The sequence below is a fragment of the Alligator mississippiensis genome, chromosome 5 (assembly GCF_030867095.1).
Source record: "Alligator mississippiensis isolate rAllMis1 chromosome 5, rAllMis1, whole genome shotgun sequence".
NCBI lineage: Eukaryota > Metazoa > Chordata > Crocodylia > Alligatoridae > Alligator > Alligator mississippiensis.
The window spans coordinates 178,871,595-178,897,695 of NC_081828.1; the positions used below are offsets into that span (position 1 = coordinate 178,871,595).

At 41.3% G+C, this 26,101-nt stretch overlaps 1 protein-coding gene and 1 long non-coding RNA gene across 3 annotated transcripts; both read left to right on the forward strand.

The window, feature by feature from the left end:
• The first annotated feature begins 654 nt into the window (after positions 1–654).
• Positions 655–7,354, forward strand: LOC132250936 (uncharacterized). 2 transcript variants are annotated; one of them, XR_009462658.1, is made up of 3 exons: positions 655–874; positions 2,923–3,056; positions 6,882–7,354. It is a non-coding gene; the product is annotated as an uncharacterized LOC132250936 (long non-coding RNA). The 2 variants fall into 2 exon arrangements; XR_009462657.1 differs by lacking the exon at positions 6,882–7,354 and adding an exon at positions 5,774–6,159.
• Positions 7,355–10,706: 3,352 nt separating this feature from the next.
• Positions 10,707–25,265, forward strand: STEAP4 (STEAP4 metalloreductase). Its single transcript, XM_059729026.1, is given in 6 exon segments — positions 10,707–10,725; positions 17,708–18,165; positions 20,643–21,170; positions 21,811–21,891; positions 21,893–21,976; positions 24,222–25,265. Coding segments are annotated over 5 exon segments (1,410 nt in total). The 5' UTR covers positions 10,707–10,725; positions 17,708–17,709; the 3' UTR covers positions 24,483–25,265.
• The last annotated feature ends 836 nt before the right edge of the window (positions 25,266–26,101 follow it).

Here is a 26,101-nt window from a genome sequence, read left to right on the forward strand (position 1 = left end):
ATAAGCTTTTGTAGGCAGTAGTCTTCTTCATCAGATGCTAATAGTCCATTCTTGCACTCAGGGAATTTTCTTAGTTCTTTCTTACTCCTGGAGCCAGGTAGTATTCAATGATTGCTCAATGCTTAAGGTGCCTGTAAAAGATCTGTTTCATTTTGCTTGCATTTCAGATCTGCTACACAGAACAAGAAGAGCTTTATAGTCATCAACCCATACTCCCAGTCATTAAACTCACAGTCTCCAGTACCTCCTGTGTGGCTGCTTCTAGTTCCCTAGGACTGTTCTGGCAAGCGAGAATAGCTAGGGGACAGGAACATGCCAACCCTACCCTTTTTTTTCTAACCACTCTCTCCTCACAAGACTGACAAGTCTCATCACATGCCTGGAATGGCACAAAATGGCTGTAATACAAAGGAGAATCTGGCCCTACATACTTGGAGTGGTTATGTCCTAAAAAATTCCTGTCTTACACAACTGCATCCAGTGACTTAAGACTGAAGGTGAGCAGCCAGACCATAATACTGGCTGACAGGCAAGAGGTATGTATGTCGATGCCAGCATAACAAAAGCAACCTCAACTTCTCCTCAGCCTGTAAATACTAGGTCTGGGGCTTTCCCAGAGCCTCTGACAGGAAATTCTTTCACTCTTCTCAGACAGTCTTGCAACATCAGCTGATATCCCCCACCCCTTCTCCCCTCGTGTTTCCCTCTGCTTCATAAATGGTTGGGAGGCTCCTAGGAATCTTTTACTCTGCTTCAAGCAATAAGACGTGTGTGGCTCCTCAACCCAGCTGCTACTGCTGCAGCACACCCAGCCTCTCAGCAGCTGAGGAAGCGCTGATTTGCCTAAGGGCATCACTTTAAGTTGGGTGTGTAGGTAAGTTTTTTTAAACACATTTCTCAGGTTTGCTACTGCTAAGAGATGGAAAGTGTTTGTGAACCTGCTTGCCTACCCATTACTCTCACTGAACTAAAGTAATTCTTTTGCCAACCTTCTTTGCATAGTTTAGATGGACAAGGACTCAAATTTTGTATCTCCTGCATGATTTTGCTTTAGCTTCACTCACTACTATAAATACAGAAAGATCTCTTATTCCCTGTCTTTTTAGTTATTTACTACTCAAAGAAGATGGTGAAAAGGGGTATTGAGATGCAAGCACATCTTTATGACTTTGTTATCTAGAAATTAATGAAGAACAGGAAATCAGATACACCTGTTAGTGCTCAGAGGTTTTACACAGTCTGATACCAAAGTGTATTTAGATTTTAAGTCACGTGCCATATTTAAAGGATGTGAACAAATCTCCTGCAATAAAGTCAGTTAAAAAATAAAAGATGAGACTGAAAAGCAGATTTTCCAAAATACAGCACCAAAAGTTTTGGTTTGGATTTTGGTAAATAAAATAGAGAAATGCAAGTGATATTTGTTTCTTCCCAAAATTATAACTCATCAACTGTTCAAATGAAAGCTAGAAACAGGCCTTTTTTTTTAGATTTATACCAGATTGCATTTTTATCCTTCTCTGTTGAGAGAAATCTCAATAATAATCTTGTTTAAAAAATAAATTTTGTAGGTGGATAGGAAAGGGTCTCTATTGATGCAGATGAGAAAGGATTTGTCTTTTTTATTGTCTTGTATGGTATCACATTATTCATTCAGAAAACACAGCTGTCAGAATTGTCCTTTGGCTTTGATATATGAAAATTTCATATTCCCTGTAAGCCTTCAACATAAAATGTCACTCACACTGCTGCACATTTGTTCAGACTGTTGTAATTTTATAAAACAGTGCACTTAGCTGAAGCTGTAGCATTTTTTTTAAAGATACAGCCTTTCTGAAGCTTCCAGATTTGTTGACATCTGTGATTTCTTACAGTGGAAAAATGTAATAGCTAAGTGCTTTAATGGATCAACAACATATTCAAACAGTCCATGTGAAATCAAAACACATATCATCACTTTCTCCTCCCAGATTAAGAAACACTTTAATGCTTGTTCATCCTAGGGGCAGCCACATGTTCCTAAATTATTTTTGTTTTTAAAAAAGATGGATAATAGGTAATTGGCTAAAGTACTATCTTTGGGTACCACCCTAGTGTTATATAAGAACATTATGGGGTCACTGAGACTTCACAGGCACAAGACTGTAGACGAGAACAGTACAAAGCCTCTTGCATTAACTCTTAGTCTGTTTTTACACATCCAGTTTATTAATTAATATTTATATTGTTTCTGAGGTACTCCTACTACTTTGTTCCAGGCACACTCACTAATAAAAGTTGTAGGAAAAAATGTATTGCATAATTTTCGGTGTTTTTGCAGAAATTTTTCCAGGTATCCTCAAAGTTCTCACTTCACATTGGTTTTGAAAATTATTTTTGATTTTCTATTGTATTTCTAAATTTCTTTCTCCCCCCCCCCCGCCCCCCCACACTTTCCCCTTGGCTTTCCCTTTTTGCTTCTGAGAGCACAAAAATGAATACATGTCCAGGAACCATTCCCCCATGGTTTGAATTATACTTTGACTCTTGGGTCTGCAAAAAAAATTGGGCTGCCCATCATGATGCCCGAATAAAATCAGAGGGCCTCCCCCCAGGTTAGGATTTTCAAATCTTATAGGAGGGCTTGCATCTCTTGGGGGGGGGAAGTCAGCCCCCCTGAGCTCCCCATAATTCAAACCCTTCACTCCCCTGATTCCTACCTTCTAGCTGCACTTCTTCCTTTTCCACACTAATTTTTCAAGGCATTTCCAACTTTGGAAAAGTCACCCAGTATAAAGAAAAAAAAATATGAAAATCTAGCATGGTATCCTTCATCAATGAGACCTTTTTCACCCTTTCCCTTTTGGATTCAGGTTCTGGCCCCATCCTGTTGGCCACACAGCTGATAACTCCAGTTCTCATTCTTGTTGCAACTTTCTATAGGCAGCAACCCAGACCCCTTGTGTGGGTGGCACTCCCAAATAAGAACAAATTACAGTTATGCTTCCTGGTAGCAGAGGAGGAAAGGAAATAGCTACCGATGAAGAAATAAAATGACTAACAAACTACAGTATCTTGTAAGTAATCTGACACCCTCGCCTAAAGAATGTACCGTGTAGGCCAGTAGATGGAACTTAAGGCCAGGAGATCACTTTTTCTTTCTAGATTCCTGACAGCTATATGCTGGTCTAGTTGCCTGAGGACAGCTCTAAGTTTTGCCAGGTATCAGTACTTCAGCTCTAAGTCTCAGGAGAGAAGAAAGGAAAGAGTCATATCTGCTTCCTCGCTCCCTAATATTGCTATGCCAGATCAGCTATCCTGCAGTGTGCTGCTCTTTCAGGTTAAGAACAGACAGTCAAAAAACACAAAGCTGAATCAATTCAATCTTCGCAGGTTAGTCTAAACTACATAAATTTAACCGATAAGCAATTGAAAAGACATTAACTTTTGATTCAAGAAATGTAGCCACATGCCTGCATGGCCCAGGCCAAAAGCTGGGGATGCTAGAGCATGCCTCCTTACTCAGCTGGAGCAGACAGCTTGGGCTAAAGCTAGCTTACCCACTCACCCTGCCAGGTGGGGTTTGCAGGGAAGATGCAAAGCATTGTGGGATGCTAAGGGATCATGAGTTAACTTGAATCTGGAGGGAATCGGTAGATGTTCAATAAACAGATTTTACCTAAATCAGTTAAGCCTGATATTACATCCATCCAGGTTTATCTTAAACCAGTTTGGGCCATTTTGAAAGAGAATCTAGCCCTTAATCCTTAGATGTGGAATTGTATAACTCAGAGATTGCTTTGGAATTCATAGTGTCTCAAGGTTAAATCAACTCTGAGGCCTTATATAGCAAATTCTAATGTTTTCCTAGAATACTTTTTCCTAATGCAGAGTAGAAACATTGGCAAATATTAAGTGTACAGAAACCAATCAACATGTTTAGTCTCAATGCACAGCATGACACTCTGAAAAAAGAGAAATGACTAATACTAAATATATTTGTAAATGTAAGAAACCCGAACCTTATTGTAGCTTCCTATTATTCAACACTTTAAAATAACAGTAATTATAATGTGATAGATCATACGAGATCAGCCACTAAATACTGGTTGAAAAATGGCATCAGCAATTAAAGCAGATCCTCATCTTATTTCCACCAGTTTTAATTCCAGACAAATTATTATAGTCTATCTTTTAATCATATGTGATATCAGCTTTATAAATAAGTTTCTTTAAGAAGAACTCTAGTTATGCTGTCCTAAACATGGAGAAACTCCTTGGAGAGGTTATCTGCTAGACATTTAAACACTTGCTAGCATCATTCTATTTTAAGGATATTTTAACAGGGAGATTATGAAGGAACAGCACTACAATCTTAGAACCAAAAGAGCAGGATTGGGCATTAAGTGAAGCTAGGATTATTCACAACAGCTTGGTAATTATGCAATGAAGTAATAAGACTATTAATAAGGAAAGCATTTATCAAAACAAGTCAGACATGAAGATGTCTTGCATTTGAAAGTTTGTCTAATTCTCTCTCAACTATGCAGTTGGTTCAATAAAAGATGTCACCCAAAGAAATCCTTGCCTCACACAAACGTTATGAACATTTAGCCAAGTTAACAGCCTGGTATCCTTGGATTTTTTCCAATTCCAACCCTATTTATAATACAAAGTAGGTAACAGTAATGGCATGAACCTATCAGCAGGACATGTACAACTCTGGCTGAAGTCAGTGGGAGTTCAGACCCTTAAATATGGCCTTATGGCATTTAGATTTTTATTTGCTCTCTACTAGTGTTGCAGATTTTCAAGCCTCTTAGCAACTAAACTAAACCATGTTTTTGTGTGCACAGCTGCTTTTAAATCCAGCCTGTTAATTCCATTTTGAAAGAGAATTTGCAACACTCCTGGCTTCACTGCATTTCTGAGACCAGGAGTCTCTCATATGCTGGTGGTGGAACTGCTTCAGAATTTTTACAGAAAACTTTTCTCCACTAAGTTTCAAGGAAAACAGAAAATGTTATTCTGATGCTTTTTAATGGGAAACCTTACATTAGGCACAAGTCCAGCACTGTGTTTTGTAGGTGCAACTTGACCTTGTTATGTTCTCTTCTCTGCAAGGGAAAACAAATGAGATGTTCAGGGTCATAGCAGAGACAAAGAAAATGAACAAAAGGGGGTGGGGGGGAAATACACTAGTGCAGGGGTTCTCAATCCCTGAGCCACAGCCCGGTGCCAGGCCACAGTGGGTCGGCTGCTGGACTGGAAGTGGCCACGGACTGGCAAACCATGGCTCCCCAGAGCTGGGTGGGGAGGCCTCAGCTCCTTCCTCAGGGCCCATGGCAGCGCAGGGTTTGGCCCACTCCACCCCGCCTGGGGGGTGGGATATCTTTACCTGTCTACTGGCTGGAAATTCTGGCCATGGTCAGCTGTGACTGCTGAGCCGCGGTTTGCTGGGTCACAGCCACATCCAGGCTGTGGTTTGCTGAGCCACAGCATAAAACTTTGGGAACCCCTGCACTAGTGTGTTTTATTTCAGAGAGTCAAAGATGCTGATAAAGTGTGCTGTTGAAACAAATATCTTCAAAAACAGTATCTTCTTAGCATTCCCATGCACACCACTGTCAAACAAAAGTACAAACAAAACAAAATGCTGTATAAGCAGTTCTGGACTGTATCCAGATCAAAACCAGATCACATGGTCAATTTGTTTTGGCAAGCCCACCACTTGTTTGTGCCATTTCTCTTTTAAAAACTCTAAATTGTTCTCCCTTTTCTTCCCACTCCCCAGCTTGAGAGAGAACCAAGAAACCTGGGTGAAACCTCTCTGAAGCAGCAGGTAGCCTACCCTTTGACTTAGCTGTTCATCTCCACATGAAAAGTAGTATGCAACAAGTCAGAATAGGTTTGATTTTCCCCTTGTTTATGCAAGCCAAAGCTGCTTTGAAATCAACAGTTACACTTATATAAAAGGGAGAAGAGAAATCCAGCCCAGACTTTTTGGAGCTCAATCTGAATAAACTGGTTTAACTCTTTGCTTTTTATTGTTTGCAGTGTCTGGTTTTGCACCTGTGAGTACTTATTTGATTGTAAGAATATACCCAACCACCTTATATTTTATGAATGTGCCTAACAGAGTCCTTCTGAGAGAGTGCCAATAAATACATTGTAAATGAACCACTCCTGTATCATTCTTAGCATTTTCTTGCGAGGCCAAAAGGATATGAGTCATAATTCAAATTCACTTTGCTTTTAATGAGTAGAGAATACAATATAAACACATACAATAGGCATTTTTAGGTTGTCCCACCATTATACTATCACTAACTAAAAATTACTTTATAGGTCTAGCCCCATATTAAGGAAAATGCAGAGCTTCACAGGCCTGACCAAAACCCCTAAGACTTCTGTTTACCAATACACAGGTAATTTGAAAATGTAGGTTTAAGTGCCTAAGGTCCCAGAGCAAATTACTGGCCTAGCTGAGCTAAATCCCATGCCACATAGCCCTGTAGTTTAAGTAGGCCTCTCTCATCTCTGAAGCCTTAAAAAAGAAGATTCCACAAAATGCCCATTCAGCATGCAGTTGACTAGACTGGATGAATGCTTGATGCCTTTAAACACAGAATGGGTCAACACCCTGAAAACGCAGAGAAAATTACTTGACTTTTAGCTGGATCTTATGTATTTATGGGAAAGTCTGAGATGGTGAGATTTGCAGCTCTCTCAATACTTTGTTATGATTTGGACAACATTAAGCACATCTATTTAGGCCTATGCTTCATATGTTTCAAGAGCCTCCAGGCAGCTTTAGTGTTCTCCTGATAAAAGAAGAGATGTAGGAAGCAGAATATCCTCAGAAGTAGGATTTATTATCTCAAACAATTTGTTTTTATCAGTTTTGTCACAGCTCAGGACCTTTTTGCTGAGAGAAGCTGCTCAGAAGAGAACCTCATTTACTTAGAAGTAGGTTGGCCAATAATTTGTTGCAACATGTTCTTAAGCACTTGATCCCTGTCACTTTGCTCTTTTCTTTGGGGCCTAATAGGAGAAACAGTATAAATCATGGTACAATAATGCAGTTTAGCTGTGTATGTCTCCCAGCTATTGACAAACTAGAAGACAGAAAAAGCAGTTTATAAGTGAAGGCAGGATTTGTTTTCACATTTTTGTATCAGTAAGTAACTTACTGTGTATTATTGTGTTTTCATCTGTGACAGCCACAGAAGTAATATAATTTCTAAGTGAAATTAGCTCTAAGTGAAACTATATCTGAGGTGACAGGTTAAAATCGGAATTTCCGCCTTCTCCAAAAAAACATGAAAATGCCCTGATTAAAATACACATGAGAAAATTCTTAATACAGATACATGAATATGACAGTAATCATCACTGAGTACAGGTATAGTCTCTTTTTCAAGTTGTTGCTAGAACATTTGGCTTTAAGTAGGTTTGGTGAGGCAGTTTGTCAGACTGGCATCTCCAGATTTCCAGTTCCTTTTGAAAATGAATTGGAAATGACTTAGGTCTCAGACATTCCAGGAAAAAGACAGGCATCTACAAAAGCAGTCCAGGATTACTGCTGCTTGCGAATAACCTACCTACAAAGTGATGAGGGCAGAGACTGTAGGGCTCGGAAGGATAGAAAGACACAAAAACTGCCAGCCAATATTGGATGAATTCCCAAATAGAAATGTGTAATCCATTGCTCAGAAGACCAAGTCAGGGTTTATCCAAACACCACACAGATGACAGGCACGTGGAGGGAAGAATGCAAAAGGTACACTCCACACAGAAGCCAGGTACAAGCACAGCCCCTGTTCTGCCTAGCTATAGGAAGTGTCCTTTTCTAGACACACATAATATACTGGATGAAATAAGTGAAAACCTTCAGGAGATACAGGCAGCAGGTGTAGTGAGCTCATGGAGCTGCTGGGGCAGGGAGTGTTTTTTGCTGTAGACCATGGGCTTCGATAATGCAGCAGCAGCCCTATGGGACTATGGAGCAGGCTCCCTAGGTGCCATCCCCCGTGCTCCGTTCACGTCCCCTGCTAAATACATACATATTAGATGCAGGGCTGTACCTCCTCTGGCAAAGGCTCCCCAGGGTGGGAGGACAGCACCATTTTACTCACCTCACTTTCCACCTGCTCCCCACCCCTAGCTGGCAGTGACCCTTGGAGGGATTCTGATGTTCCCTCTTAGTCTGTGCCCAGGGCTGGTGCTCCACTTGCCCCCCAAGTTACACTACTGGCTGTCAAGAAGCTAACTTGAATGTGTTGCTTAATAGGAAGATCACAGTTTTTTCTTATTTGAACACAAGGTGACATTTATTTAGATCAAAATGAATGTTGGGGTAGGGATAGATGTAACAGTCACCAATGAACAAAAGTATGACCTTGAATGCGGGCTTCCTTCCTTGAAAAAACAAAACAGGTTGCTCCTTAACTTATGCTGGCTAACCTGAGCTACACAACCCTGGTTCAAATCATAGCGAGGACAAGGCAATAAAAAACCATGTTAACATATTGAGAGAAACTGTAGTGGAGCCCAGAACCTCAAGCCAATAATGCAAATTGAAACTCCATTTACCTAATCTTCACTGCTCTTTTATTTGTAGTTAGCCAGCTTGGTAATGCTAACTCAAGGTGGCTTTATTTCTTCCCAGTGTAGACATACCCCATAGTAGAGATCAGTAGTTTAGTAGCCACACAGCAGCAGCGCAATAAATTAAACTCAGTGAGAGCACTTAGTTCCAAGGTGACCTCAAGAGATTTTTCCCTGTGCTGCTAGGCATAGGGGAATAAAAATAACCCTTTTTTAAATATGAGGAAACAAGTTTGAGTGACAAAAGCAAACTCAGCATACAGGGGCACAGACAGAAGTGACATTTTCCACACAATCAGGCCCCTGAAAGCACTCTAGAGCTGTGACCTAACATGCGCACAGCTGCAGAGCACTTCTAAAATGGCCAATTGTGTGAAAAATTAACTCTTATCTAATCAGGTAACACATTAAGGTGCTCTGCTTTAGAGTGCCTTAGGGAATTTGTATGCCCTTGAGAGTTAATTTTTCATGCAGCCCCCTCACTTGCCCCCCAGGGCTGTCAGCAGAGAGGGAGTGAAGGGAGCAGTAGTAGCTGCAGGGCTGAGTCCCTCACCTCGTGGGCCCCACTCACGATCTCTGCTGAGGTACTGGGGGGAGCTGGGCTGGGACCCTGAGGCGAGGGGCTCCATTCCATCCATCCCCCCCCAGTTCCAGCTGGACTTCTTGAGAGCTGCAGAAGCAACTGCTGGGCAAGCCTGGCCTGAGCTGGATGGGGCAGGGTGGGTAGAACAGAGCCCCCTCATCACAAAGGTCCAGCCCAGCTCCCCCCCCAATACCGCAGCTGGGGTAGCTTGTGGGAACCATGAGGCAAAGGGCTCTGTTCCACACCCCCTTGGCTGGGGGGGGCTCTAACTCATGATGCTTTCTGTAAAGCACTATGGGTTAGAGCAGGGCCCTGAACATCCGTCAGTGTCCCAGGTCTGTTGTTGTTGGCCTGTTTACCATGACTCCTGTGTGACTTCCTATGTATTTACCCTGGCAAACCTCAAGCCCTGAATGTTACAATATTGTTGCAATAATTTATACAGGTCTTTGCTTCCTTCTGAGGTATCACTACTAAAATGACCAACAAAGCTATTCCGATGTGGTGCCTCTGTGGTTTAGCACTGTTTGTTATTAAGCAGACCCCTATCATTCATACCTAGATGGTCTGTGACCCATGCAATTCTCAGTGGGTTGCTGAATTCTGAATTAAGGATGAGCCGCTCAGCTGTTCCTGAGGGTTTTATTTCAAAGGTCTCACTTCCCCAGTCAGCTAGAGCTCATCATTTGCTCCACACAGCTGTTTGCTGCAGCTCTGTAAACCTCCAGATATTTTGAAAGTCTCGTCTTCGTGGGGGGTTAGGAACTTAGGAATTCTACTGTATCACAGAACGGCAGTAGCCCTCCTCTAGCTGCTTACAAGAACATGGAAATAGAATTCATAGCTTGGGTAGAATAAGTTCCCCATGATCTTTGATGTACTTGACACCTCTTCTTTTGTAAATACTAGAGTTCTCTTTTTGCCACTCTAAGCATATCACTTCACTTTCTGAATCATTGTACTGCTTTCATCGGATATTCTGTAACAAAATACAGCTGTCTCCTCTTCACCATCAAGGTTGTACACAATTCCCTCCCAGCCTTCATCTCAACCCTCAGTTCTGTACTTTCTCCAATTGGTTCTGCTCTTACCTTCACTACTTCTTCCGAACCAATACTCATAAAGAAACTCCCTATTTTTCTTATATGCCAACAACCTTCTTTCCATTCAGAACCTTCCATAAAACATAATTCTCCTATGATGCCTTTCAATGTGAATTGACCAAAAATATAAAATAAAATACTTTATTAAAACAAAAATAACTGAAGATCTAAATTGTTGAATGAAAGGTTGTACCTTCATCCCATGCATCATATAGGTATGTACTTGGTGATTGCTATCAAATGTATATTGTTAGCATTTTGGGTCAAGAATAGCATGTTCCTATGATTTTAGTTCCTATACAGAGTAGTGGAACTTAATGAAAAGCATCTTCCCACCAACATCATAGGACAAAAATAATAAGCAGCACATCATTTTGGAGCCCACATATGGATAGAGGCAAAGAAGTCATATGAGTTCAAGCTCCACAGAAAAAAAATACAGAAATGGAGGTGAGACGAAGTGTATATATTGATGTGAGATTCTTTGGCATTTGTCTGTATAGGGTCTGAACACTTACATTAAAGAACCAAAAAAAATTTTCTTGGATCACTTTTTCAGGAAAATATTGTGAACTGTTTCACACATCGAGGGAAAACAGGGTTCTGCTGCCATCTTCTGGTTAAAAATAAAAATGAGGCTTCCCTAAATGGAATCTAAAACTTAACAACACACCACAATCTCAGTCACACAGGGTAATGAGGGTTTGGCATTTCTTTTTAAAAGAAACGATCACAAGCATAAGATAAAGATCAATGCAAGTAAAAAGTTCAGGATTCAGCTGAACTATTCACCTTCCTCTTCCTGTAACTGAAACCATGCCTGTTTGCTTAGAAATAGCTGGGTGAAGAAAGGGCTTTATCATCCCTTCCTCTTTTTACTATCTGTTGTTGGTTTACACATGAGCCTGGGATCACAGCATGTTGAGCAGGGGCGGTGGAGCCCTGGCTGGCAGGAGGTCCAGGGGGGTTAGCCTACCAGCTCAGAACTGCTCCACCCCAGCTCAGTGTGCTGCAGTGGGGCTGGCTGGGCACAAGGGTGCTACAGTGCAACGCTAGCTGGCAGGCAGCCCTGCACTGTAGCACCCTTGCAGCCTAGCCAGCTCCAGTCACCATCTACACATATGTTGTGGTGGAGTAAATAACTCCACTGTAGGCTAGTACTTGTGTCAGGCAGTACTATCCTATGGTGGAGTTAATTAGTTTACTCCAGCCTAATAACACCACATGCGTAGACAGTGATACTTTAGAGCTGATTAGTCAATTCCACAGTAAAGCACGTGTAGATGCCCCCCACAGTAGATCTTATTCACTGGTCTATGTGCATCCATCATTAACATTGTGGAAACCAAAGTGATGTAGTGTCAGAACCGGTTTAAAAAGGAAAAACTATGCAGTGAAAAATTTCAGGAAGTTGAAGTAATTTCCATCTTGAAGGTTTCAAAACGAACTGTATTTTCCATTTTGAAATGTATTGTTTCCCTTCTCTCCCCTTCTCCTTTCCTTCTCACTTCCATTATTCCTTCATGATTACCACTGAAAAAGGGAAGGCAGAAGGAGATAAAGGGTGGGATTGAAAATAAATCAATAATATTTTTTAAATTGTTCATTAAAAATTGCAATTTTGAAAGAAGTTCACTTAAACTTTTTCAAAAAATTTCAGTCAACCGTATGTACTTTTCCTGAGCTTGAGTTCTTAATAGCTATAGAGGTCTAGAAGAGCTGGCTCCTTCTGCTGTTCATAACCTTAAACAATTGGACTAAATTCCCTTCTGGTTTTCTTCTAATTCTGTTTATAAAAAGAAAAGACACCAAGGGATGTTTCACATGGAATTACTTTCCTTAGCATTTTTCTCAGAATAGGAGAAAGTAGACACCACTTATTGAAATACTGAACTAGACCTGGAGATACATATATACTGAGTTTAGAGTCCAAGAAACAAAAGAATAAAATAATTCCCCAGACAACTGTAAGATCACCAACCCATGTAAGCATGTTTAGAGCAATTAAATAACATCTTCACATGCATTTCTGTAATCCAGGCAACATAAGTGATATGATTCACAAATACACCTGAGGAATTGCGTGCAGTTAAGTCTGTGTATGTAATAGCACTCAATCACTTTGCCTTTAACTCCATTACATAACCAACTACTATTAGGAAAAATTTAGAGAAGATTTGATTTGTTCCAGAACAAGGTAATCTTTCCACAATTACTGGCAGGGTAACATATAAGGCAAGAGTTATAAGGTAGCATGAGTATCCTGATGTAATAGCCAATCCTCAAAAAACCCATTGCAGGGATCAGGGTGTGAGATCATCATATCAATTCTTCTTTATAACATAACAGGGCATTCCATATTAAGTCCTAATTCTAATATCCTTATTATTTTTTCATATCAAGTTTTAAAACAGCATGTCATACACAAGCTTCCATGCTTCAAGGCAAAATGTCTTGAATTATTTACTATCAAAAGTAGAGTGTAGATCCAAAACAAGATGTAATAGTGCTACATTTAACATTAGTTTGCAAAACTCTCCTGCAAAGCTGTCTCCCTGATAAAGTATCTGTAATTTAGTAAGCATCTATAATATATCATAATGGCATACGTTTAAAGGCAAGTAACTCTAAATCTATTACCATGAGCTTTTTTTCATGGCTTCCTCCTTTGCTGAAGCTATTTAATAAGACTGCAATTCATTTTAATTGAATGCTTATTAAAGGATGCACACATTTCTAGAAGGCTCAGAAGAAAGCTTAATTTAAAATGTGTATTTTTTTCTATCTAAATTGTGGAATAAATGATAATGTGAAATCTGTAGCATTAACTAGATATTAATTATGCCTCTTTTATGGCTATTTTGAAAGATTCCATAATATAATATTTCAGAAAGCCCACTATTAATATAACAAACTTTGTGTTCATCTTTTTTCTTTTTTTAATATATCACTATAGCTCTTAGAGGCTGCAGCAAAGATTAGAGGTTCTGTGATGCAAAGAGATGTACATGCTTATGGCACAAAATAGATCCTGCTGGGTGGGAAAAACACCTTACAATTTAAATAGATAAGATAAACAGAGGATAGAAGAAAGGAAATACTATTTTCCATACAATAACCCAGGAACTGAGGCAAAGAGACATTCAGTGAATTGGCCAAGGTCAGACTGGACCAGTATTACTGGTTAGATTGAACCAGTGGGCAAGTGGGGCACCAGCCCTGAGCAATACTTTAGATGGGAGGCAAAAAACAGCAGCCCCAGGGAAATCTACACAGCAGCAGTGGTTGTGGCAGCAGCAACCCATGTGTGGAGAGCTAATGACACCACAGCAGTAGCAGCCACAGCTGGGTCAGGTAAGGCTTCACTTGCATCCCCAGCAGCCAAGGTCAAGTAAGATTCTGGCATTTGGCACACCACCCCCATCCTCTGTCCCCACTCCCTGGCACCTCTGCCCAGAGTGCCAACATTTCTAGTTATGCCTCATTTTGAAGCACAGGGATGCTGATACACAAGACACTGCAATGCTTTGATTAAAGCAGTTCTCGAAGCTGCTCTAATTAAAGTGCTGCCTAGAGCACATGTAAAAGTGCCCTTATTTAGTACTAGCTTATACATGCACAGTAAGCACTGCACAGTAGTGTCTCGTGTAGATGGCGCCCTCTTTTTATATTCATACCAATACTCTAATTGGCTACAACAGAACTCATTGTGAGAGCATGACAGCAGAATTTGACCCGTGTTTATTAAGGCGTGATCCTACAAGGTAGGAAACAGCTTCAATTCCCATTAACTTAATTGGGAATTGAAGATGCTCAGAAATTTATAGAAAGTTCCTAAATTCTTTATACATACTGCAGGCATAGGGCCCTAAACTATGACAAAAGGAGGAGCATTGAGGGTTCTTTTTTTCTTCTTTTTCCAGCACTCTCCATTCCCTAGGGCTGTGCGAAACACCATCATTTTGTTTCAACGTCCATTTCACCATTTCGAAGGGACAGTGTTTAGTTTCATCCTTTTGTTTTGTTTTGAAGCACTGTCCTGTTTTGTTTAGTCAAAACTGTTTTGCTGTTTCGATGTGTTTCAACATTTCGCCCATAGGCTATAATGGGAAATCATGAAAATGCTGAAAACTTTGTCATTTCTTGCCTTGTCATTTCTTGCCTTGGACAAAAATTACAGGGATGGTAGCCCCTTCTGAGGGCATGAAGCCTGCCAAGTTTCAAGGAGATAGGTGCAGAGGTTTCTGAGAACCTGCACCTCAAACTTCAAAAAGCAAAACTCATGATGCTTTCCAACAGCGGCAGCCTCCTGTCATCCGGCACACAGATCCAGAAGCCCACACCCCAGGGCTGCGGGGCTGTGCTGGACTCCTCCCGGGGATGCAGGCCCCTGGATCTGTGGCAGATGACAGGAGGCTGCCACTGCTGCCTTGGACCGGCACTGCACGCAGCCTGCACACAGGAAGATTGCTGCTGCCGCTGGCCCCAGGCAGCATCCTGTCATCTGGCACACAAATCCAGGGGCCCGCACCCCTGGGAGGGCTGCAGGGCAATGCCAGACTCCTCCCAGGGGTGCAGACCCCTGGATCTGCGCCAGATGACAAGAGGCTGCCGCAGCTGCCTGGGACCGGCACTGGAAGACTGATGTTGCCTCTGGCCCCAGGCAGCAGCGCCAGCCTCCTGTCATCTGGCCTGGTGGCAGGAGGCAGGAGGGAGCCAGGGCTGCTCTCCGAGCAGCTCCGCAGCCCCACAGAGCTCAGCTCGGCAGTGGGAGGTGGAGCACAGCCCTGGCTCTGCCCACCTCCCGCCACCAGGCTGAGCTCCGTGGGGCTGCAGAGCCGCTCGGAGCACAGCCCAGCGGTGAGAGGCAAGGACAGCCAGAGCTGCACTCTGATTGACTCTGCCAGCCCTGCGGAGCTCAGCCCACCAGCAGGAGGCGGGCAGAGCCAGGGCTGCGCTCCACCTCCCACCGCCAGGCTGAGCTCCATGGGGCTGCAGAGCTGCTTGGAGTGCAGCCCTGGCTCTCCCCTGCCTCCCACCACCAGGCTGCTTTGAAACTCAAAACGTTTCCAGTGCCCTCATTTCATTTTGAAGCTGTTTCAAGGCTTTCTGTTTTGTTTTGATTTCATTGTTTTGAGCTCTAAACACATTGAAACAGCTTCAAAACAAAACATTCGGTGAAATTTGCATAGCCATACCGTTCCCCTACCCTGGACAAAAGAGTTCAAGGCATTTTGGTGGAGAAAATAGAAATAATCTTCCTGCTCCTGAACATAATGAAAATTAAGAAAAAACACCTATTGACGTCACTGCAAGTAGGATTGGCGCTGTAGTAACACAGTCACTTCACCATCCTTGCCAGTTAATCAGTTATAAGCCTAATAAACATCTATTATACATTTGACACTACAAAATATCTTATTGTCATTTTCTGTGCTAGTGTCCAATTGCAGCTAATGGTATCCTGCAGATTTAGAAAAGATTAGATTCTCTTAATTCATTTATATCATCCCTCTGACTCCAGTTCTCAAGAATCCTATGACAATGCCTCTGTGAGGAACTTTCAGCTTTGTATGTGCTTGGCCTGTAATTGGAGGCATTTACAACAGAAAATGTTTACACTTTCTAAGGCCAGGTACAGACAAGTACACTTTTTCTGGTAGAAGTGATTGGAAACTGGTCTATACCTATAAGAGAAAAGAAGTTTGGTGTATAGGCTGGTTTAAAAATGGTGGAACCTGGTCTAAGATAGACCTGGATTGATACGAACTCAAATTAATCAATTTAGGTGAGACCAGTGAGTCAAACTTCTGTACCAGATACCCTAGCAATTCATATTAAGTTACATCCAGGCTTCTTTGCGGTTCCCTGCTAGCCCACCCCTACAGGAAGGCATGTTAACGCTTGCCCCATGCTCAGCAGCTCCAGTCGAGTAACCAGTGGACCCTGCACCCAAGCTCTCACAGAGCCGAGTCAGCGCAGACCCTTTCTACAGCCCTGCCTCCTGCCTCTGCCCAGTGGTCAGCTGCAGGAAGCACAGGAGGGAAGGGAAAGGCATCTATGTCCCTGCATGAACCCTATCATGAAGCACCCCACACAAACCTGACACTGAGCCCAAGATAACCCCTGCAAACGGGTACAGCACCACAGAGCCCAATTGGCTGCCGGGCATGAGTGAGCCCATGGCTAACAGATGACATGGCAGGAGGAGGGGGTGTGCTCACCCATGCCCAGCAGCCAATCAGTGGTGGCCTGGGCACTCAGCTGTACTTGGAAGTCTCTGGAAGGCTGGGGAGCCTGCGAGGCATGCAGGAGTGCCTGTAGCCTGCTGGCCTCAGCCACTGCAGGCAGTCTGCATGCTCTTCTCCCAAAGAGCAAACATGTGTTCTGTTCGCTACCGATCTAACCTATCCCACTTACAGAAAACTGCATAACTTAGAGTGATTCTGACTCAGGCTTTTAAAATGTCCGTGCTTAGCCAAAAACTCAAATGTCAAATCATTACTTGCTGGATAAATTGGTCAGACACTTTCCCCCAAATCATCAGTAATTAGATGCATGATATGCTGTTTTAAAAAAACAGAGAAAACAACGTGTAAATTTACTTTTTACTTCTGAATCCTTGATTAAATTAAATACATTTATAATTTTAAACAATTCTGCATAACACACAGTGAGTATGATTTGGTTTCCATTCAAGTCACAGTTAGGAGGGCCATGTTTTACAAGTCAGAACTGGCTTTCTGACCTCTTAAGGTCCAATTCAGAGATTTCTACTAGATTATTCCATATTGCAAGAAAGGTTCATACCCATTGTAGTGGATAATGTGCAAAAAATGGAAAGTAGATCCTTATTAGGTAATGACTGAGAGTTATTTATGAGTATTACACATACATCTCTTCTGTTCTCCTTTCAAATAAGAAAAACTAGAAAAAAAAAATCAAACCTATCAGAGTTATTTTAAACATGTCAAAAGATGTAATCTCACAAACCAGAGCATGCAAATAGGTCAAATAAATTCTTACAGTCCTCTGCTGATGGGTTGCTATCCCTTACTGTTATGCCCAATAGGTTATTTTTATGGATTACTTTTAGAGGAATGATTTGCTAGTGGTAGGCTGAGCTTGTGACTTAAGACTAGGAGTGAATTCTCTAGTTTTTCATAGATTTTCTGTGTGACCTTAGATAAGTCATTTTGTTTCAGATCCTGAAAGAAATATAAGCTCCTTTGTGTTCCAGCCAAGATGCCCCCTAAACTATAAGCAGTGATGCATCAGTTGGGTGACTTGGGGACAAGGGGAATATGCAGCTAAAGTTTTTAAGTAGCAAAGATAACTCAACTATACATTCTGGGTGCACTCAGAGTATTCTGATAGTTTGACAGTTTCAAAGTATTCACACTTGTTTTGTTTTTTCCTCATTATTTTTTAGAAATGGAGAAAAACTCTTCCAACATGATCCATCTTACTGCAGACTCTCCAAATAAACCAGAAACTGTGTGTATTTTTGGAACAGGAGATTTTGGAAGATCCCTGGGACATAAGATGCTCCAGTGTGGTTACTCTATAGTGTTTGGAAGCCGAAAGGCACAGACTTCTAGCCTGATTCCCAAAGGTATAGAGGTGTTGAGCCATGCAGAAGCTGCGAAAAAGTCCAACATAATTATTGTAGCAATCCAAAGAGACCATTACAACTTTCTGTCAGAGCTAACTGAAGTTCTCCATGGAAAAGTATTGGTGGATGTAAGCAACAACCTAAAAATAAACCAATATCCTGAATCCAATGCAGAGCACCTTGCTCAACTGGTGCCAGGTGCAAAGGTGGTAAAAGCCTTCAACACTGTGTCAGCCTGGGCCCTGCAGTCAGGAACACTAGATGCAAGCCGACAGGTAAAACTAAGCAACAGGAGTTTCTTGTAAAATATATCATTGGGCAAACACATATCAATGAGACAGAAAAGAATCTAAGACTGATATGGAACTTTCACGATAATCTGCTGTTTAAGTCAAATAAACTGAACTAAAATTTACCTTTAGGCAGAAACATGATATGATTGAGCTTAGCCCAGAAACAAATCTCTATCTGTTAACAGATCAGAGGAAGGAACCTGCTCCTAGATACCAACAATGTTGGGAGGATTTTTAAAATTCACTAAAATGCTTTGAGCTAGAAAAATAAGAAACAGCTTTAGGGAAAGAGGATTATGGGGGGGGGGGGGGGGGGGAAATGAGCAAGAATTGGGAAAGATAGCCTGAGAAGCAAAGAAAAGGGAAGGAAAAGGCTGGAAGATGAATGAAGAGATGACAGAAAGAAAAGAGAAGAGAATCAAAATGAGATAATAGAATGGACATGGATGATAGGAGGAGAAATGAGATGAAAGGGGAAGACATGAACCAGGTTGTCTAAATCAAGTTTCCATTCTGGCTAGTATGAGGTAAGGGGTATCTACAGGAGCAGAGAGGTGCTCACTGAATATAAATGCATGACCTAACTTATCCAGAGTGTTTACCTGGGGTGAGAGGTTTCTGGGCCAGGTCTTTAGTGCCCACTACTTAGGGAAACAGACAGAGCAGCAATGTCTGAAAGCCGTCCTGGTCGTTCTCTGACCTTTGGCTCCTGAATGCTAGACAGCATTCAAGAGCAAGCAACTGAGTTGCAAAGGAGAAGCAAATGAGTTGCCCCTATAAGGCTGTTCTAGCCTCAGGAACCATGGTAAAGCCCTTACTCCAAGGGCGGGTAATTATTTTGGGTGGAGGGCCACTTACTGAGTTTTGGCAAGCTGTTGAGGGCCACATGGGTAGCCCCGCCCCTTGACAGGTGCCCCGCCCCCAGGTTGCCATCTTGGGACCTGAAGTCCTGCCCCCTAACCTCTGACCTTTGCCACTGGAAGTCCCTCCCCTTGGCCCTGGAAGTACTCCTTTGGGGAAGAGGGTTTGCCATCTTTGGGGGGAAAAAAACACATTACATACTAACAATCAAATTACATACTAACAATATATTTTAATTTAACTAAAAATATTTTTTTTGTCCTGATTTGTGTGCGTTTGTGTTGTATATGCAGAAATGATCACATATGGGGGTTTGTGGGGATGTGTGGATGTGTGTGGGGGTATGGATGTGGGTATGGGAGCCATGTAGCACACAGTGGCTGGTCGGTGGGTGGGCAGGAAAGAGGGAAAAGCAGCAGGGGGGGAATGGAAGTAAGCAGGAGCATGAGGCTTGCCCCAATGTCGCAGGGCCCAGAGCAGGGCGATAGGAGCACAGGGTGTGGGCTGGCAGGGCTCTGTGGAGCCAGGCTAGGCTGCACCAGCACTGAGAGGGGGGAGCTGACCCGGCTCCATAGAGCCCCTGTTGTCTGGGACCCTCTGACCCAGCCCTGTAGTACAAGAGGGGACGGGCACACAGCCCCAATCCTGCACGCCCGACGCTGCCCGTCTGGACTGAGCAGTGGCAGTGGGGAATGAACTGGGGTTTCAGCATAGGGAAAAAGCATTCCACCCCACCCCCGTGGCCAGCACTTCCTGCTGCAGCCACTCGCAGCCCCCACGGGGTTATCCTGCCTCTCTGCCGCGTCATCTGGCAGAGGTAGCAATGGAAAGCAGACACAGGCTGCCCCACGTGGACTCTGAGTGGCTGCAGCATGAGGCGCCAGCTACGGGAAGGGGGAGCAGCCACTTTTCCCCCGCGCTGAGCACCAGTTCGTTCCCCACCACCAATTAGGCTTAACAGAGACAAGATTGCTAGCTCCACAAGTCGTCATACTGAGTTAATAAAAACACAAGTTGATTCTTTCCTCAGACTCTGAAATGAGTACCTACTACTCTCCTGTCTGCCCTGTGCTCCTGATAAATGCCCGATGGTGAGGGAGCTTTTGTATTACCCTGAACACCTGTTTGAGAGATGTTCCTCCACTGTGTTACCTCAAAGGCAAATATGCATTTATTTTAATAAAAGGTGGTCTATGCTCCTATGACTTGTGTCTTTGTTGCTCTAGGAACCTTGTGAACTGTTGTGAGGTAGCAATGGAGGATTGTGACCATTTATGTAAAGTCCAATCATCCTTTAACAACACAATACTAATATGTCTACAAACCGCTTGATGGAGTTATCTTCCAAAGTGGTTGTTAAAATCCAACCATTCCAGCTAAATGCTTATATCCAGCATATTTAATTTTGCTGTTTTCATATATATGATAGTACTACTTTAAGTTATAAACTTTCCTTAGGAAAGATTTTACTTCTGAAATCTGTTTCAGAACATATTACCTTTCACTATTGTATAGATAGCAAAAAAGCCAGTAGAAGTTTGTGGTACTGTTATACAGGTCAGTAATAATGATTGTCACAATGATTTCTGTCACTACAGGTGTTTGTTTGTGGAGATGACAGCAAAGCTAAAGAAATGGTGATGGGTATTGTTCGGACTCTTGGTCTTACACCACTGGATCAAGGCTCTCTTCTGGCAGCCAAAGAGATAGAGAATTACCCACTACAGCTCTTTCCAATGTGGAAGTTTCCCATCTACTTGTCTCTTGGCCTAAGTGCATTCCTCTTTTTCTACTGTTTGATCCGTGTAGTAATCTACCCTTATGTTTATGAAAACAAAAACTTTTCATTTTTTGTTGTAATTTCCATTCCTAATAGGATCTGCCCAATAGTGGCACTCATCCTTCTTGCCTTGGTTTATCTTCCTGGAGTAATAGCTGCAATTATCCAGCTACATAGAGGAACAAAATACAGCCGTTTCCCAGACTGGCTGGACAAATGGATGCTCTGTAGGAAGCAGCTTGGACTAGTGGCCTTGGCTTATGCTTTTTTACATGTTTTGTACACCCTTGTTATACCTATTCGCTATTACGTAAGATGGAAACTAAATTCGTATACCATCTCTCAGGTAGGTTTCTCCATTTTTTTCTTCCTTCTCCTCACTCTCCACTTTATATGCACTATTGTGTAAGTGGAGTTTCAGAAATTCATGTTGAAAGTCTTATTTTTTAACCTTATGCTAATTATGCTACTGAATTTATTTTTCATTGATTTAGTTGTGTTTCCCTTATGCCTCTATTTTTCATAAGTCATTGATGTGGTCAGATGGGGGAGTTCTGATCACATCTTATTTCTAATCTTAACAAAGTCTTAACAAAATAGAATAATTAGTTGATAGGAATAATTTAAAGAAATATTTTTCCTTAATTCTGCACATCCCTTTACAAGTTGGACATTCACTAATGTCAGGAAATCACACATTATAGAAAAAGAATCTCCTTCCTGTCATTTTCAATGTGTCTACAGTATTGTACAGTGTACATTAAAGTGCAGTTAATGCTACTTTAACACTCCCATCTCAGTAAGCTACACATAATGGCAGTTTAATACATATTACACTGTTCAGGAAACAGTCTGCTCTTTTTGATTGTCTTAATATATTTACAGAAAACCTTTCCCATTTATCGTAAAGTAATCCAAAAGTTAGAAAATATTTTTCTACTCATTGACACTGCAATTCTAATGTTTATCTGATGTTTTTTCTTCAGATACAGAACAACAGAACAGATCCATTTAACTACTCTATGGGCTGGCATAGTGACTCTTATTTGGCACTGGGGATCCTGGGATTTTTTTCTGTTCATCTTGCTAGGAATAACTTCCTTGCCCTCAGTCAGCAACAATGTCAACTGGAGGGAATTTCGATTTGTACAGGTAAGAAATAGACCTTTTTCAACTTAAAAACTATCCTTATGTCCCTTTTCTTTCCTGAGTTCCTGGTAACTTCTGTGCTCCCTTGTAGTCTATGAAAGAAGCATTGGGCTTACCAACTGAATAAATTAAAATTAGGGAAGTTGAGCTAGTGGGCTAGGGACAGAAATTATACATAAACCAGTAGAAGTGATCAGAAACTGGTTCAAATCTGTAACACAGCAGAAGTTTAGTGCACATAAACTGCTTTCAAAATGGCCAAAATCAATTTAAGATAAACCTGGATGGATATAGTTTCAGACTTAACTGATTTAGGTTAAATCAGTTTATTGAACTTCCATCCCAGATCCTCTCCAGATTCAACTTAATTTACAGTCCCCCAGCATCCCAGGATGCTTTGCATCTTCCCTGAAAACCTGCCCTTGCAGGATGGGTGGGCTAGTCTTGGCCCAAGCTGTCTGCTCCTGCTGAGCAAGGAAGCATGCTCTAGCACCTCCCAGCTTCTGGCCTGGGCCACTGCAGGCATGTGGCTACATTTCCGGAATCAAAAGTGAATGTCTGATCACTTGCTTATTGGGTCAATCTATACAGTTTAGACTAATTTGTGAAGCTTGAATCCATTCCGCCTCAGGCTTTTTGACTGTTTGTACTCAGCCCTAAAGGGCAAATGAAAAGCTGCAGTAGCTAAAGGTAGCCCATAAATCAGAGCAATTGGTTATATCAAGCAAGCCCCCAGAATTTTCAACTATTTAATAAAAGACCATGTTATTTAACTAATTACAAGGTTCATAAATCCAGTTTGACATTTCTGTTACAATATGGATGGAAAAGGGCTGTCACATAAAATAACAGTTGTTGTCACTTTTAAGTGCAAACAATATGTAGGCAACATACAAACAACTGTGCTGCCACCTTTTGATATTTCATGAAAGAAAGGTCAGTATTAACAACTCAGCTTCCAGCTTGGAATAATGGATAATAATGTCTGACAGCCATAGGAAAAGGCCTTTCTTCAGAACCTCCACTTTGAGAGCTTATAAGCATTTCAGAAAAGGAGTTGAGAAAAAAAGGGTCCTATCTTTAGAACAAGAAACCACCATAAAATTTGAGGTATTCATTAAAAGTAGCTTCACATGCCCATAGACAGGTGAAAGTGTTAGATTTTTCTGAGATTCATTTATCCTATTATCAGATACTCAATTTGGACATGCTGCAAAGGCAGTGCTGTTTTAAAATCAAGACAGTTGCATGTAGCAGTACTGATGCTACAGTGTACTTTAGTCAGATAAGACTTCTGTGTTCCATTTTTGGAAGAGAATTTAAATTTTAGTTATAAACTGTAAAATGGTTAATCCTTCAGGGTCAATGGCAGAGAACATCTTTGAGTGCAAGGTACTGACATAATTTGGAATAGTCATTAAATAGAAATATTAACAAGTCTGAAATTGCCTCTTTTCTCTCTCTCTGCTTCTTCCTGCCATTCAACTTCTTTATCCTTCTTCTCCATCTTTAATTATTTCTGTCCTTTTCACTGTCTGAATTTTCTTTCAAGTCTATCAGTAAAGGCACATCTCATCAGGCACTCAACTGCATTATCTGCCTTTGCGGCCCCTTCATCATAATATGGTATTGTAGTTCCCATCTACTCAAGTCTAGACACCTATAAAAATAATCCTTCTTCAGTGGGTCTCATCTATTCCATGGTGCTACTCATGTGTAAGGAAAATAGAATTTGAATCTGAATTTCTGGCAGATTGCATCATTATGACTATCGACAGTATAATCTTGGTAATAGGACACCACCCTTTGTTTATATAGAACACTTAAATCATTCATTGGTTTAGTCTTCAGAACACTCTTCAGAACTAGAGGTGGGGTGAGAGTGAGTGGTCTATTATCAAGAAAGGTTTTAGACACTGAAAAAGACTGAAATGGTATGATTTTTTTCTGGACTAGCTCTAAAGCCTGTTAAAAATTATTCACCAATTTTCCTGTAGTTTCATGAAAATTCCAGGCAGATGGAAGTATGTGTTTCAGAAAAACATTATCAGGATACCCAAGAAACAAAGAGGTGTTTTCTCAGTCTCCATTTGAACTAAGCTTTGGTTAAGAACATGAGCCTTATATAAAGCAACTTTACCTAAATGGTTTCAGATCAGATCCAACACATAAATAGGTTGTAAATAGTATTTACTAGGAAGTTTAACTGACAATCTTAAATTTATACTACTTTTTTCTTTTCCCATAGTCCAAACTGGGATACCTGACACTGATTTTATGTACTGCACATACACTGGGCTATGGTGGGAAGAGGTTCCTCAGCGCTTCATTTTACAGATGGTATCTTCCAGAAGCATATACGCTTTCACTCATTGTTCCTTGCATTGTACTGATCATTAAATTTGTTATTATATTCCCATGTTTAGACAGACCCCTCACACGAATTAGGCAAGGCTGGGAGAGGAACCCACAAGAGTTCAAAAATTCAAACTACAACTCTGCTGTATAACCATATAGTAAACACCCAAGCTGTATCTCATTGCAATGTCTAAACCATTTAAACTTCTATACTAAATCAATGCCTTTTTCTACCTTGCCTGAAAGAAAAGGAGCAAGGGGAAAATTTAGCTAGGCCCTGACCATATGTATCCAAGGCTAAATTTAAATGTTAATCAAGAGGCCACTTGGGATGCTGCATACCATGCATGCTCTGAAGTCATGCGTTCACTGGATTTGCCTCTCATGGTATCAAGTTACCACAAACCTTTCCCTCTTGCTCTCCTGGCTGAGAACCGGAGAAGGAAAAGATGTCTAATTTCCCTCCTTTGATGGTAAGGAGCCCCAGTCTGAATAAAGTACCACCACTTGTAAGGTTAACCCTGACTTGATCCTTGGCAAAGAAGAGCTCAGCTCTTTCAAGACTTTGTTTGCCCCACATTAACCTTGGCAGAGGAGATCAATAGCTACACCCAACTCATACCTTAGAGTTGACTGAGGTCTTCCATTGTTAGAAATGGCTAGGCCATGATCGTTGTCATACTGAACTACTAGAAACTCAGCAAGCAGGCAAGAAGAGTATTTCCAAAATTCAGCTTTGGCAAAGAGGCCTGGCTCAGGAAAAGACTTTGGTCATTGCAGTCACAAATATAAGCTTTTCTACAAGTACAGATGAAGGGTGACCAGTAATTCTATGCTTGTAATATGTTATAATTACTTATGGAATATGCTATTGTACTGGAATTTTTGTTTAATATGTTCAATAAAAATAAAGACTTTTTCTTTCCAAAATATACTTTCCTGAGTTTGAGATGACCATGTATTGCCCAGCAGTTATATTATGTGTATTTTAGTAACAGTAAAGAAAGTCCTTTCTGTTAGGAAAATAGTTCTTTCTTTGGGATCTCAAAATGTGGATATAGCTGCTGCTGTTCTACAGATTTCTACTGAGCCCCTGAAGTTTTCCACAACTAAATATGTGACAGGTGGACAGGGAGGAGGTGGCATACGATGACTTGTTGAAAAAACAAACAAACAACTGATTTAAAAAAAACAAAAAAGAAACCAACCCCTCTACTTGAATTGGAAGTTTGTTTTTATAGAAATGTATTGGCTCACTGGATCATCTCTTTGTTCTTCTCTCCACTGTCCCACCAGACAAATAATTCATTTTAACCCATTTCCTCCATACAAAAAAAGGATATGCACTAGGATCTCAAGAACCTGTACAACAGGTGGTGTAAAAGAGCCACGTGATTTGGCCCAGCCATATTCCTTGCATTTAGTTTCACAACAATGTTTCTGCTACCTACAGCTACCAGTACACATTTGGCACTCAAAGTATCTTAAACTACATGTACACTAAGTGCAATTAGCTTTTCTTTTACCTTCTAATATATAGGATAGGGTGAAAGGATGTTTCATTTCATATTAAGTTAATGTTTAAGGAATGAGTGATTGAAGGAGATGGTCACAGGCAATGTTCTTTTTTAAATAAGGTAATCCCTAAACTTTTATCCTCAGAGTAATGTTTGGATGAGGAGAGGTAGAGAGGATAATGGACATGAAAAAAAGTAGTGGATTAAGTAGAAATCTTTACCATATGGAGCTAAATTCTACTCTCAGTAATAT